At 43.6% G+C, this 14,263-nt stretch overlaps 1 protein-coding gene across 2 annotated transcripts; it reads left to right on the forward strand.

Annotated features, from left to right (window-relative positions):
* Nucleotides 1–1,625: 1,625 nt before the first annotated feature.
* Nucleotides 1,626–14,007, forward strand: si:dkey-8e10.3 (serine/threonine-protein kinase SBK1). 2 transcript variants are annotated; one of them, XM_082962088.1, is made up of 4 exons: nucleotides 1,626–1,773; nucleotides 5,271–5,454; nucleotides 11,682–11,884; nucleotides 12,113–14,007. In XM_082962088.1, exons 2-4 carry the CDS (start codon nucleotides 5,292–5,294, stop codon nucleotides 12,776–12,778), a joined length of 1,032 nt encoding a protein of 343 aa, XP_082818214.1. In that variant the 5' UTR covers nucleotides 1,626–1,773; nucleotides 5,271–5,291; the 3' UTR covers nucleotides 12,779–14,007. The 2 variants fall into 2 exon arrangements, with proteins under 2 accessions (XP_082818214.1, XP_082818213.1); XM_082962087.1 differs by having other exon boundaries at nucleotides 1,626–5,454.
* Nucleotides 14,008–14,263: the final 256 nt, after the last annotated feature.

Consider the following 14,263-nt stretch of genomic DNA (forward strand, 5'->3'; position numbering starts at 1 on the left):
CAAACAAAATAATCGTTCAGCCGATCTGGCAATTACCAGAATTGCCAGATAGCCAATCCACCCCTGTATCTGAGCAGCCTATAGAACCCAGAATAACTAGGGTCAGGGGTGATGAGTGAGGACTTTGAAGACCACCACTCTAGTCCAGGTTGCTTCATACAGATCCCTGTGGAGATGTTTGTGTGTGTGAGTGCCACTGCTTGAGTGCATTCATGGCCGGCACTTCGGGCTCTGCAGATAAGCCCCCTGTTGCGTTGGACCTGGATCCATTTCAGCCTGGACAATTTAGTAGTGACCCAGCTGGCCAAAGGCCAATAGAAAGCTGGATGCAACAGGCTGGATGCTGGATGCAACACCGGTAGCTATATATGGTTTTCCAAATTGAGTTTTTAAAATCTGCTTTAGATTCTTTAATGAGATAAAGAATACTTTCCTGAGTTCTTATGAGCTTTCTTCATCTCAGCTGGGACAGTTTAACCACATGCTGTGTGGTGAGGTAATCTAGTCAGAACGTCATACAAATCTGATCCATAATTATTGGCACAGTTGATAAAGATGAGCAAAAATGACTGTATAAAATAAATAATACAAATACTAAGCTATATTGCATGCAACAAAAAAAAGGAAAATTATATTATTTTATACCAATACAATTGCTCAGAGAAAGAGTTTTTGTTTAACAAGTAATACAAAAAATACAAAAATTGATAGTGTTTCCTGGTCCTTGATATCCTTTGTCTGCCCTTATGGACTGCCCTCTTCAATTTCAACCACAGGTTTTAATGGGGTTCACGTCCAGAGACTGAGATGGCCATAGCAAAATGTTGATTTTACTGGACAATTAACATATCTTTGTGGGTTTTGATGTGTACTTGGGGTTATTGTCTTGCTGGAAGATCCACTTGCTGGAAGATCCACCAAGTGTCAGCCTCCTGGCAGAGGCAACCAGGTTTTTGGATAAAATGTCCTGGTACTTGGTAAAATGTTGTTAAACAAAATCTCTTTCTCTGAGCAATTGTATTAGTATAAAATAATATAATTTAATTTTTTTGGAGCATACAACATATTGTAGCTCAGTTTTTGTATAATTTATTTTATACAGTCTTTTTGCTCATCTTTATCAAGGGTGCCAATATTTATGGAACTGACTGTATGTAGTGTGTTCAATCAGCACATTCTCAGGGTACATAGGCTTGGTTACAGGGCAAGGAGGACGTAAATACAATGTGGTTGAAATAGGAAATATCAGGAAACAACATTTTTTCCCCTTTTACATTTGTGACTGGAGAGATAATACAGTATACTATCTTCACTGTGCTCAAGTCTTTATTAAAGATAAGCATGCATGACTGTATTTTTAAACACACCTGCACATTTGTTGTTTAATAGACGCAGTCCTGTTAGCACTGAGAACATTGAGAGGTTGTAGTGGTATTAGCACATGTACTTACTCGTAGTTCCCTAGGGGGCTGTATTAGTGTGTATTTGTGTGAGTGTGCGAGCGTGAGTGTGTGGGCATGTGCCCATATTGGTACATCCGATAGTGACAGAACCTTTAATCTTCCTAGAGCAGTTAAGGTGCTTCTGCTTTATAAAGCAGCGTGTGTCAGTGTGTGTGTAAGAGTGTGAGTGCCCTTTGCAGAAGCCAGTTTGTAATCAGCTGTCGAAGTGGGCTCCGAGTCTTAGCTGTAGCCGAGTGGTAGCACTCTCCTCTAACCCTGGTCCACTCAGCCAGCCACACAGCCCTGTGATCCACAGCACAGCTGCAGTAAGGTGATGGAAGGACAGAGGGACACTCGCTAAACCTGAGCTTCACCACTACGCTAACTGGCACATGCGTGCAAGTTGCATGCCGGTTGTGCGTATGGGTTTTTGTGTGTGTATATTGTGTTTGTTGCAACATATGTGTGCATATTTATTGATCGAGACCATTGTGATACTCTACTATAAAGGTAAGATAACCATCAGTCAGTTTTCTGATAATTTTGGTTGATGCAATTCTTTATGCTTGAGTAAGATCAATGTCGATTCAAATGCAATGAAATAATTGTTTTTGTTATGCATGTCATATGGGTATGAGATTTTTATATGTACTTAAACACCAATTGTATAGTTTATGTACACCTACAAAATGTGCATTAATACAACTGATCAATATTGTATGTTTACATGGAAAAACAATCAATGGTGATTGTGAAACCCACATTGCTTCCTTTTGCTAACTATTTTATGATTGAACATTTCTGTAAATATAATTACATTGGAAATGAGTTCCAATGTAATTACATTTTGTAAATTCATAGCAAGATCTCGTTTAATGTTTAATGTTCTCATTAAAATAAACTACTGTATACATACATCCACTCCAGAATATTATATTATACAGTTATTCAAAATAACTAATTTCGGTAACTAATTTCAAGTCCAACGGAATTAGATTTTCTTACTGTAGTTGTTGACATCATTCAAACAGGAAATTAAGAAAAGAGGATGTTTAAAATAAATGTTGTTACATTAATTCAATGTAGCCCATCTTTATTGTCTACATTTTTAATTATGCATTTACACTATAACGTTACGGCTACAATTACAGCAACATGTTCTGTCACTACACAGTACTTTATGGGATAATAACACTGATTGGGTTTGTTATTAACCAGTGATGTTGTGTTTTTAGCAGTTTGTGTGATTATTTGCTATTTTATTTTACCTCAGCCTACACAAACATAACAATCTTTGAGAAGTATTTCGGCTGTCACATAATAAGATAACCAGACCGTACAGAACGCATGTTCTGACTCCAAGTAATCCACCTTGCCATACAAATACGCCACGGATAATTCAAAACACCTGCAACATGTCTACATAACATGTCATCTAATGCCGTCAATGTGTTTCACGCCATGTGATACTGTAAAATGTTAGGTTTTGCGTGTCGTATTAGTGTGTATGAATGACTGTGGTACAGAGACAGTGCTGGGTGGGCCAGTGCTTCTCAGCTGAAAGGAGTCGACCGAGGAAGAGGGGCATGCACACAGTTACAGTAGTAAGACTGGCAATGGATGGATCTCTTTTCTGGAGATTGTGGTTGTGATTCACCCTTTATTAACTGTCAGATGAATTATTAGGAATGGCTCGATAAATACATTTGTATTGTGACCACCAAAAACTGTGACCTCAAAATGAAGCTCTGTTGCCTTGGTACAGTATAATCTTGGTACAGTGCATTTGGAAAGTATTCAGACCCTTTCCCTTTTTCCAAATTTTGTTACGTTAAAGCCTTATTCAAAATGTATAAAAAAATGTCCAACACTAATCTACACAAAATACCCCATAATGACAAAGCGAAAAAAGGTTTTTAGAAAAGTGTGCAAATGTACTGAAATACCTTATTTACATAAGTATTCAGACCCTTTGCTATGAGACTCAAAATTGAGCTCAGGTGCATCCTGTTTCTATTGATCATCCTTGAGATGTTTCTACAACTTGACTGGAGTCCACCTGTGGTAAACTCAATTGATTGGACATGATTTGGAAAGGCACACACCTGTCTATATAAGGTCCCACAGTTGACAGTGCATGTCAGAGGAAAAAACAAGTCATGAGATCAAAGGAATTGTCCGTAGAGCTCCGAGACAAGATTATGTCGAGGCACATATCTGGGGAAGGGTACCAAAAAATGTCTGCAGCATTGAAGGTCCCCAAGAACACAGTGGCCTCCATCATTCTTAAATGGAGGAAGTTTGGAACCACCAAGAATCTTCCTAGAGCTGGCCACCCGGCCAAACTGAGCAATCGGGGGAGGAGGGCCATGGTAGTGAGGCGACCAAGAACCCGATGGTCACTCTGACAGAGCTCCAGAGATCCTCTGTGGAGATGAGAGAACCTTCTAGAAGGACAACCATCTCTGAAGCACTCCACCAACCAGGCCTTTACGGGTGAGTGGCCAGACGGAAGCCAATCCTCTGTAAAACAGCCCACTTGGAGTTTGCCAAAAGGCACCTAAAGGATTGTCAGACCATAAGAAACAAGATTCTCTGGTCTGATGAAACCAAGATTGAACTATTTGACCTGAATGTCAAGTGTCACATCTGGAGGAAACCTGGCACCATCCCTACGGTGAAGCATTGTGGTGGCAGCATCATGCTGTGCGGATGTTTTTCAGAGGCAGGGACTGGGAGACTAGTCAGGATCGAGGGAAAGATGAATGGAGCAAAGTACAGAGAGATCCTTGATGAAAACCTGCTTGTCACGATTGTTGTAAGAATGAGCGGACCAAAGTGCAGCGTGTGTGTCGTTCCACATTTTATTTATACTGTGAAACTATGCAATACATAAATAAACTTAATGACAAAAACAACAAACCGTGACGCCGAGTTGAAACATACACTACTCAAATTAATCTCCCACAAACCCAGGTGGGACAAACACCAACTTAAATATGACTTCCAATTAGAGACAACGATGACCAGCTGCCTCTAATTGGAGATCATCTCAAACAAAGCCCAACATAGAAATACAAAACTAGAACATAACATAGAAAAACTAAACTAGAAAAAAAAAACTGTCACGCCCGGACCTACTCTACCATAGAAAATAACAGCTGACCATGGTCAGGACGTGACACTGCTCCAGAGCGCTCAGGACTTCAAACTGGGGCGAAGGTTCACCTTCCAACAGGACAATGACCCTAAGCACACACACAAGACAACGCTGGAGTGGCTTCGGGACAAGTCTCTGAGTGTCCTTGAGTGGCCCAGCCAGAGCCCAGATTGAACCCGATCAAACATCTCTGGAGAGCCCTTAAAATATGCAGCAACGCTCCCCATCCGACCTGACAGAGCTTGAGAGGCTCTGCAGAGAAGAATGGGAGAAACTCCCCAAATACAGGTGTGACAAGCTTGAAGCGTCATAGCCAAGAAGACTCGAGGCTGTAATCGCTACCAAAGGTGCTTCAACAAAAAACTGAGTAAAGGGTCTGAATACTTATGTGAATTTGATATTTGTGCTATTTATTTTAAATAAATGCTCTGTTATTATGGGGCGTTGTGTGTAGATTGATGACGAAAAAAAACGATTAAATGCATTTTAGAATGAGGCTGTAACGTAACAAAATGTGGAGAAAGTCAAGGGGTCTGAATTCTTTCCGAATGCACTGTATAGACTGTATACTGTGTTTGCATCCGTGCATCTCCAATTATTGTTTGTTGTGAATTGTGCAGAGGCATTGGATCATTACATTCATTAACCCATGTCTCTCTGACTGTCAGATTTGAGACAGAGAGAGAGAGATGATCGAGCTGGGCCTTGCAGATGGCAGTCTGATCGATGAACTGATGGCGCTGACGGCTCAGAGCCTGAGCCACTTGGAGATCAAAGAGCACTTCAACATTATCAAGGAGATCGGCCGGGGGAAGTATGGCAAGGTTCTGCTGGTCACCCATCGCTGCAGGGGTAAGAAGCCAACCCGTAGTTTAAAAGGCTGAAATACTAAGGGCTTTCCTTTGGTTCAATGACACAATAAAATGTTTTATTGATTTCACATAGCTTGGAAAGTGGCAGAATCTTTTGGTATCAAATTACCCTTAGAATTATATATTTTTTTATATATATTTTTTTCACATTTATTTAACTAGGTATGCCAGTTGAGAACAAGTTCTCATTTACAACTGCGACCTGGCCAAGATAAAGCAAAGGAGTGCGACAAAAACAACAACACAGAGTTACACATGGGATAAACAAACGTACAGTCAATAACAATATAAAAATGTATATACAGTGTGTACAAATGTAGTAAGATTAAGGAGGTAAGGCAATAAATAGGCCATAGTGGCAAAATAATTACAATTTAGCATTAACACTGGAGCGATAGATGTGCAGATGGTGATGTGCAAGTAGAGATACTGGGGTGCAAAAGAGCAAAAATAAATAACAATATGGGGATGAGGTAATTGTGGCTATTTACAGATGGGCTGTGTACAGGTACAGTGATCAGTAAGCTGCTCTGACAGCTGATGCTTAAAGTTAGTGAGGGAGATATGTCTCCATCTTCAGCTATTTTTGCAATTCGTTCCAGTCATTAGCAGCAGAGAACTGGAAGGAAAGGCGGCCAAAGGAGGAGTTGGCTTTGGGGATGATCACTGAAATATATCTGCTGGAGCGCGTGCTATGGGTGGGTGTTGTTATGGTGAGCTGAAATAAGGCGGGTCTTTACCTAGCAAAGACTTATAGATGACCTGGAGCCAGTGGGTTTGGCGACGAATATGAAGCGAGGACCAGCCAGAGCATACAGGTCACAGTGGTGGGTAGTATATGGGGCTTTGGTGACAAAATGGATGGCACTGTGATAGACTAATCTAATTTGCTGAGCAGAGTGTTGGAGGCTATTTTGTAAATGACATAGCCGAAGTCAAGTATCGGTAGGATAGCCAGTTTTACGAGGGTATGTTTAGCAGCATGAGTGAAGGAGGCTTTGTTGCAAAATGGAAAGCCAATTCTAAATTTAATTTTGGATTGGAGATGCTTAATGTGAGTCTGGAAGGAGAGTTTACAGTCTAACCAGACACCTAGGTACTTGTAGTTGTCCACATATTCTAAGTCAGAACCCTCCAGAGTAGTGATGCTAGTCGGGCAGGTGGGTGAAGGCAGCGATCGGTTGAAGAGCATGCATTTAGTTTTACTAGCATTTAAGAGCAGTTGGAGGCCACAGAAGGAGTGTTGTATGGCATTGAAGCTTGTCTGGAGGTTTGTTAACACAGTGTCCAAAGAAGGGCCAGAAGTATACAGAATGGTGTTGTCTGCGTAGAGGTGGATCAGAGAATCACCAGCAGCAAGAGCGACATCATTGATATATACAGAGAAAAGAGTTGGCCCAAGAATTGAACCCTGTGGCACCCCCATAGAGACTGCCAGAGGTCCGGGCAACAGGCTCTCCGATTTGACACACTGAACTCTATCTGAGAAGTAGTTGGTGAACCAGGCGAGGCAGTCATTTGAGAAACCAAGGCTGTTGAGTCTGCTGATAAGAATGTGGTGATTGACAGAGTCGAAAGCCTGGGCCAGGTCAATGAAGACGGCTGCACAGTACTGTCTTACTGTCTTTTATTGCTGGCGGTTATGATATTGTTTAGGACATTGAGCGTGGCAGAGGTGCACCCATGACCAGCTCGGAAATCAGATTGCATAGCGGAGAAGGTACGGTGGGATTCGAAATGGTCGGTGATCTGTTTGTTAACTTGGCTTTCGAAGAATTTAGAAAGGCAGGGCAGGATGGATATAGGTCTGTAACAGTTTGGGTCTTTGAAGAGGGGGATGACCGCAGCAGTTTTCCAATTTTTAGTGATTTCAGACGATACGAAAGAGAGGTTGAACAGGCTAGTAATAGGGGTTGCAACAATTGCGGTGGATAATTTTAGAAAGAGAGGGTCCTGATTGTCTTGCCGAGCTGATTTGTATGGGTCCAGATTTTGCAGCTCTTTCAGAACATCAGCTATGTAGATTTGGGTGAAGGAGAAGTGGGGGGGGGGGGGGGGGGCTTGGGCAAGTTGCTGTGGGGTTGCAGAGCTGTTGGCCAGGGTTGTGGTAGCCAGGTGGAAAGCATGGCCAGCTGTAGAAAAATGCTTATTGAAATTCTCGATTATCGTGGATTTATTGGTGGCGACAGTATTTCCTAGCCTCAGTGCAGTGGGCAGCTGGGAGGAGGTGCTCTTATTCTCCATGGACTTTACAGTGTCCCAAAACTTTTTGGAATTTGTGCTACAGGATGCAAATTTCTGTTTGAAAATGCTAGCCTTTGCTTTCCTAACTGCCTGTGTATATGCTGCCTGTGCTTATTTAAGATGGTGAGGAAAGCACTTTTAAAGAATAACCAGGCGTCCTCTACTGACGGGATGAGGTCAAAATCCTTCCAGGGTACCCGGGCCAGGTTGATTAGAAAGCCCTGCTCGCTGAAGTGTTTTAGGGAGTGTTTGACAGGGATGATGGGTGGTCGTTTGACCGCGGACCCATCACGGACGCAGGCAATGAGGCAGTGATCGCTGAAATCCTGGTTGAAGACAGCAGAGGTGTATTTAGAGGGCAAGTTGGTCAGAATGATATCTATAAGGGTGCCCATGTTTACGGATTTGGGGTTGTACCTGGTAGGTTCCATGATAATTTGTGTGAAATTGAGGGCATCTAAACTCAGAAAAAAAAGAAATGTCCCCTTTCATAAAATTCATAAAAATCCAAATAACTTCACAGATCTTCATTGTAAAGTGTTTAAACACTGTTTCAGATGCGTGTTCAATGAACCATAAACAATGAATGAACATGCACCTGTGGAACGGTCGTTAAGACACTAACAGCTTACAAATGGTAGGCAATTAAGGTCACATTTAAGAAAACTTAGGACACTAAAGAGGCCTTTCTACTGACTCTGAAAAACACCAGAAGAAAGATGCTCAGGGTCCCTGTTCATCTGCGTCAACATGCCTTAGGCATGCTGCAAGGAGGCATAAGGACTGAAGGACTGAAGATGTGGCCAGGGCAATAAATTGCAATGTCCGTACTGTGAGACGCCTAAGACAGCGCTACAGGGAGACAGGAAGGACAGCTGATCGTTCTCGTAGTGGCAGATCATGTGTAACAACACCTGCACAGGATCGGTACATCCGAACATCACACCTGCGGGACATGTACAGGATGGCAACAACAACTGCCCGAGTTACACCAGGAACGCACAATCCCTCCATCAGTGCTCAGATTGTCCTCAATAGGCTGAGGGAGGCTGGACTGAGGACTTGTAAGCTTGTTGTAAGGCAGGTCCTCCCCAGACATCACCGGCAACAACATTGCCTATGGGCACAAACCCACCGTCGCTGGAACAGACAGGACTGGCAAAAAGTACTCTTCACTAACGAGTTGCGGTTTTGTCTCACCAGGGGTGATGGTCGGATTTGCGTTTATCGTCGAAGGAATGAGCGTTACACCGAGGCCTGTACTCTGGAGCGGGATCGATTTAGAGATGGAGGGTCCATCATGGTCTGGGGCAGTGTCACAGCATCATCGGACTGAGCTTGTTGTCATTTCAGGCAATCTCAACGCTGTGCGTTACAGGGAAGACATCCTCCTCCCTCATGTGGTACCCTTCCTGCAGGCTCATCCTGACATGACCCTCCAGCATGACAATGCCACCAGCCATACTGTTCGTTCTGTGCGTGATTTCCTGCAAGACAGGAATGTCAGTGTTCTGCCATGGCCAGCAAAGAGCCCGGATCTCAATCCCATTGAGCACGTCTGGGACCTGTTGGATCGGAGGGTGAGGGCTAGGGCCATTCCCCCCAGAAATGTCCAGGCACTTGCAGGTGCCTTGGTGGAAGAGTGGGGTAACATCTCACAGTAAGAACTGGCAAATCTGGTGCAGTCCACGAGGAGGAGATGCAGTGCAGTACTTAATGCAGCTGGTGGCCACACCAGATACTGACTGTTACTTTTGATTATGATCCCCCCCTTTGTTCAGGGACACATTATATTATTCAATTTCTGTTAGTCACATGTGTGTGGAACTTGATCAGTTTATGTCTCAGTTGTTGAATCTTGTTATGTTCATACAAATATTTACACATGTTAAGTTTGCTGAAAATAAACGCAGTTGACAGTAAGAGGACGTTTCTTTTTTTGCTGAGTTTAGCTTATATTGTAGGTCTGTCGGGGTGTTAAGCATATCCCAGTTTAGGTCACCTAACAGTACGAACTCTGAAGATAAATGGGGGGCAATCAATTCGCATGTGTAGTCCAGGGCATAACTGGGGGCTGAGGAGGGTCTATAGCAAGCGGAAACAGTGAGAGACTTATTTCTGGAAAGGTGGATTTTTAAAAGTAGAAGCTCGAACTGTTTGGGCACAGACCTGGATAGCATGACAGAACTCTGCAGGGTATCTCTGCAGTAGATTGCGACCCCGCCCACTTCGGCAGTTCTATCTTGGAGGAAAATGTTGTAGTTGGGGATGGAAATTTCTAATTGTTGGTGGCCTTCCTAAGCCAGGATTCAGACACTGCTAGGACATCAGGGTTGGCGGAGTGTGCTAAAGCAGTGAATAAAACAAAGTTAGGGAGGAGGCTTCTGATGATAACATGCATGAAACCAAGGCTTTTACGATTACAGAAGTCAACAAATGCTAGTGCCTGGGGAATAGGTGTGGTACTGGGGTCTACGGGGCTTTGGTTAACCTCTACATCACCAGAGGAACAGAGGAGGAGTAGGATAATGGTACGGCTAGGAGCAGATTTCTGGGCGTGGTAGAATACAGTAGATTCAGGGCATGATGTACAGACAAGGTTATGGTAGGATGTGAGTACAGTGGAAGTACACCTAGGCGTTGAGTGACGATGAGAGAGGTTTCGTCTCTAGTGGGACCAGTTAAGCCAGGTGAGATCTCAGCGTGTGTGGGAGGGGAGGGGGGGGAGGGACAACAGAGCTATCTAAGGCAAGGTGAGTGGGACTGAGGGCTCTACAGTGAAATAAAACAGTAAGGACTAGCCTAGACAGCAGTAGACAATGCATATTGATTTTAGAGAGAGGCATATTGACGTTAGAGAGAGGCATAAAGCAGTCACAGGTATTGATCGGGAGAGCTAAGACAACAACGGGTAAATGGTGATGAATGGGCAGAGCGGATCATTTAGGAACATACAGGACCTGAGTTCGAGGTTGGGGCCGACAGTTAAACAAAATTAGGTACTGTGTTATTGAAACTGTCCAGGGGGCATCAGCTGTGTAGACGAGTGATCATAGGGTCCAAAGAATAGCATTAGGTATGCTAGGCGATTGGGAGACTTAGAAAGCTAGCGAGCCGGGGCAAGAAGATGGGTCTTCGGCGACATCGCAACGGAAAAGCCCGTTGAGACCACATCGGGCGACCATGTCGGCAGAGTAGTTGTGATGGATCGGCGGGGCTCCGCGTTGACAACAAAGGTTCGAGGCCAATTGGCAAAAGAGATATTGTAGCCCGAGAATTAGCTGGTATATGGGCCTAGCTCGTGGCTAGCTCAAGGCTAACTGGTGCTTGCTTCGGGACAGAGGCGTTAGCTAACAGTAGCCACTCGGTAGCAGCTAGTTAGCTGCGATGATCCGGTTTAATGATCTTGAGCGGCAGGAATCCGGTGATGTGGTAGAGAAAAGCATTCCGATATGCTCTGGGTTGATATCGCGCTGTGCAGACTGGCATGTATTGTCCGAGCTAAAGCTGGCGGTGTCCAAGCTAAAAGGTGAAGCCCGCTAGTCGTGTCTAACAAAGACTAGTAGCTAGTAGCTAGTTAGCTGGCTAGCACCTGACGGAGGTTCCAGTTATAAGGAATAAAAATAGCAGATCCGTACCACATTGGTTGAGGCGGGTTGCAGGAAAGTATATTTAGTTCATAGTTAGAAAGTGAGATTAAAATGTATACGGGAAAGAAAACAGGCTATTTACAAAGGATAAGACATGGGATAAGACAAAGACAAACACAACACACGACCAACTGCTACGTCATCTTGGAACAGCAAATTTCATAGTGTGCTGCCAATACTGGATCTAATGTGCTGCTGCTAATATCATTTATACCGTCTGCTATCTCTTGTTTTTTCTGGTCATAAACATCTCTTATGATCATAACATTTTGCCAAGTTGTTATAAAACATAACAAATAGGAATGTTTTACAGGAACACCGATGGCTCTTAAAGTGATGCCAAAAGCCTCCACCAAGCTCCAGGGATTCTTACGGGAGTACTGCATCTCCTTGCACCTATCCTGCCACCCCTGCATCGTAGGTCTCTTCGGAATCGCCTTTCAATCTAATGAGCACTATGGCTTTGCCCAGGAGCTTGTTATTGGGAGGGACCTTTTTGCCGTCATCCAACCAAAAGTAAGATTGTATTTGATTTCGATATAATAAATCTGTGACTTAAGTACAAAGTGTTTTAGAATTCAATCAAGAGGATTGGTGAATATTGTCAATCTATACCCTTTTGAGTGTCCATAAGTGCAACGTACTGTTAAAAATGGTCCAAATGCACTGAACAGTCTTCTAATTCACCTTAGACAAGTCTCAATGACCACAAAGCTCTAACAGTTTCCAAAACTCTGCTCCCAGGTGGGTATCCCAGAGAGTGCAGTGAAGCGCTGCGTCCTGCAGATTGCCAGTGCCCTGGAGTTCATCCACGAGCACGGCCTGGTCCACCGCGACATCAAACCTGAGAACATCCTGCTGCTGGACAGCCACTGCTGCCGCGTAAAGCTGGCCGACTTTGGCCTGGCCCAGACGAGAGGCACTCTGATTCGCTTCATCTCCGGCACACTGCCCTACATGGCCCCAGAGCTGTGTGCCGTTGCCCTGGAGGAGGGCCAGAAGGAGGTCATGGCGCCCCCGCTCAGCGTGGAGCCCAGCCTGGACACCTGGGCCTTCGGAGTGGTCATCTTTTGCATCCTCACTGGCTACTTCCCCTGGGAGCGCTGCGTGACCTCAGATGACTTCTACCAGGAGTTTGCTGATTGGTGCCAGGCACCCACCGTGGAGGAAGTTCCACCCTTGTGGAAGAGATTCACCCCGGCTGCCATGGAAATGTTCAGCAGGCTGTTGCAGCTCAATGCTAACAACAGATGCACAGTAGGGGAGGTCAGGTCCTATGTGGAAAAGGACTGGTTGATGCCGACACTAGTGGATACAAACGGACTGCAAACGGAGAATGGCAAGGCCAGTGCCACCTGCTCCACCCCTAGTGTGTGTAGGAGTAGTCCTGTCCACCAGGAGGTGGAGTAAATGTCTTCAATGGAACGGTGTCTGAGGTATCTGTGTACACCTCCAGCTCATGGTATCAACTATCCAATTTACAGGGAGCTCAAGGTGTGCATTCGACACCACTCTTACAATGCACTGATAAGTAGGGTAACTGAATTATATACTCAACGTCAGTCCAGAGAGCCGCACAAGGGCTACATCTGAAGCAAGGGGAAAAAGCTCTGATAGGATACGGTGTACTGTAAAAGCAGCACTATTTGAGTGTGATTGAGCTCGTACTATTCTGTGTGTATGTACACAATATTGGTAACCTGATAAATTTAGCAATGTTACAAAAGAGTTTGTATCTACTGTAGCATAGGAGCAGTTTATGCTATATTGTGTGTAACTACACAACGTTGGTAACCTGAGAAATATACTGTAACATAGAACCTGTACCTAGCATAATTTTCAGAACCTATTTTCAGAACAATGCTTTATATTGTATGTTTTAGAATCTCTCACTGCACAGAAGACGAGCATTATATTAATTTCATAGAGGGAGAGTGTGCACTGTGCGTTCAAGCTGGCTTAGTGGCAGTGTTCACTTTGGCAGTGCTCAATGTTCTCTCAAATGTTTTTGTAGTGTGTCACACTGTACAGGCTGTTCCATGAATGAGGCTACCTCAGTTTGTCTATTTCTGTGCATACTCTCATTGTTCATGAAAGATCCATATTCAAAAATAGATATAGTGAATATACATTAACTGTATAATGAATGTAATGTAATAGACTGAATATGAAACTAATTATGAACATGGGTAAATATCAAGAGTGTAATTTTTTTGATATTCCACAACCAGCCCCAGAAAATGACTGTCACAGTGAAAGCTGTTTCAAGTTCACATTGTTTCAAATCAACTTAATTTAAAGCAAAGCCAACAAATTGGGAGCTGCTATATAACAATTAACTCTGTCACACTAAATAGAAATGTACGTTCAAATCATCCTTTTTTGTGCACTGTAAAAAGATTATGTTGTTTTTACGATATCTTATTGGAAAACAGGTACAGTATGTTACCGTAAATACAGCAAACTTTACAGTAGTGTACTGTTAAACCAAAGTTTCTTTGAAATTTACGGTTACATATTGTAACTTTTTTTTATTCGAATCAAGTACAAAATTATTGTGTATAGGTTGCACGTAAAGTTTTTGACACAGTGTTTGAGTATGCCTTTGGTATGAACAAATAAACATAATCTATCTCTTCTGTCTGCTTCTTTTCATCCACTCTTGAGGGCATATCATATTTCCTTCTTTGAAGCTCCGTCCATAACCTAAGTGATTCATAGTCGCACCTCTCTCCCTCTCCTAACACAACCCTCGCTCCTCACCTCTCTCCCTCTCCTACCACTTCCTCACCCCTCACCTCTCTCCCTCTCCTACCACTTCCTCACCCCTCACCACTCTCCCTCTCCTAACACAACCCTCACTCCTCACCACTCTTCCTCTCCTGCCACAACCCT

The sequence above is a fragment of the Salmo salar genome, chromosome 15 (assembly GCF_965601325.2).
Source record: "Salmo salar chromosome 15, fSalSal1, whole genome shotgun sequence".
NCBI classification, from domain to species: domain Eukaryota; kingdom Metazoa; phylum Chordata; class Actinopteri; order Salmoniformes; family Salmonidae; genus Salmo; species Salmo salar.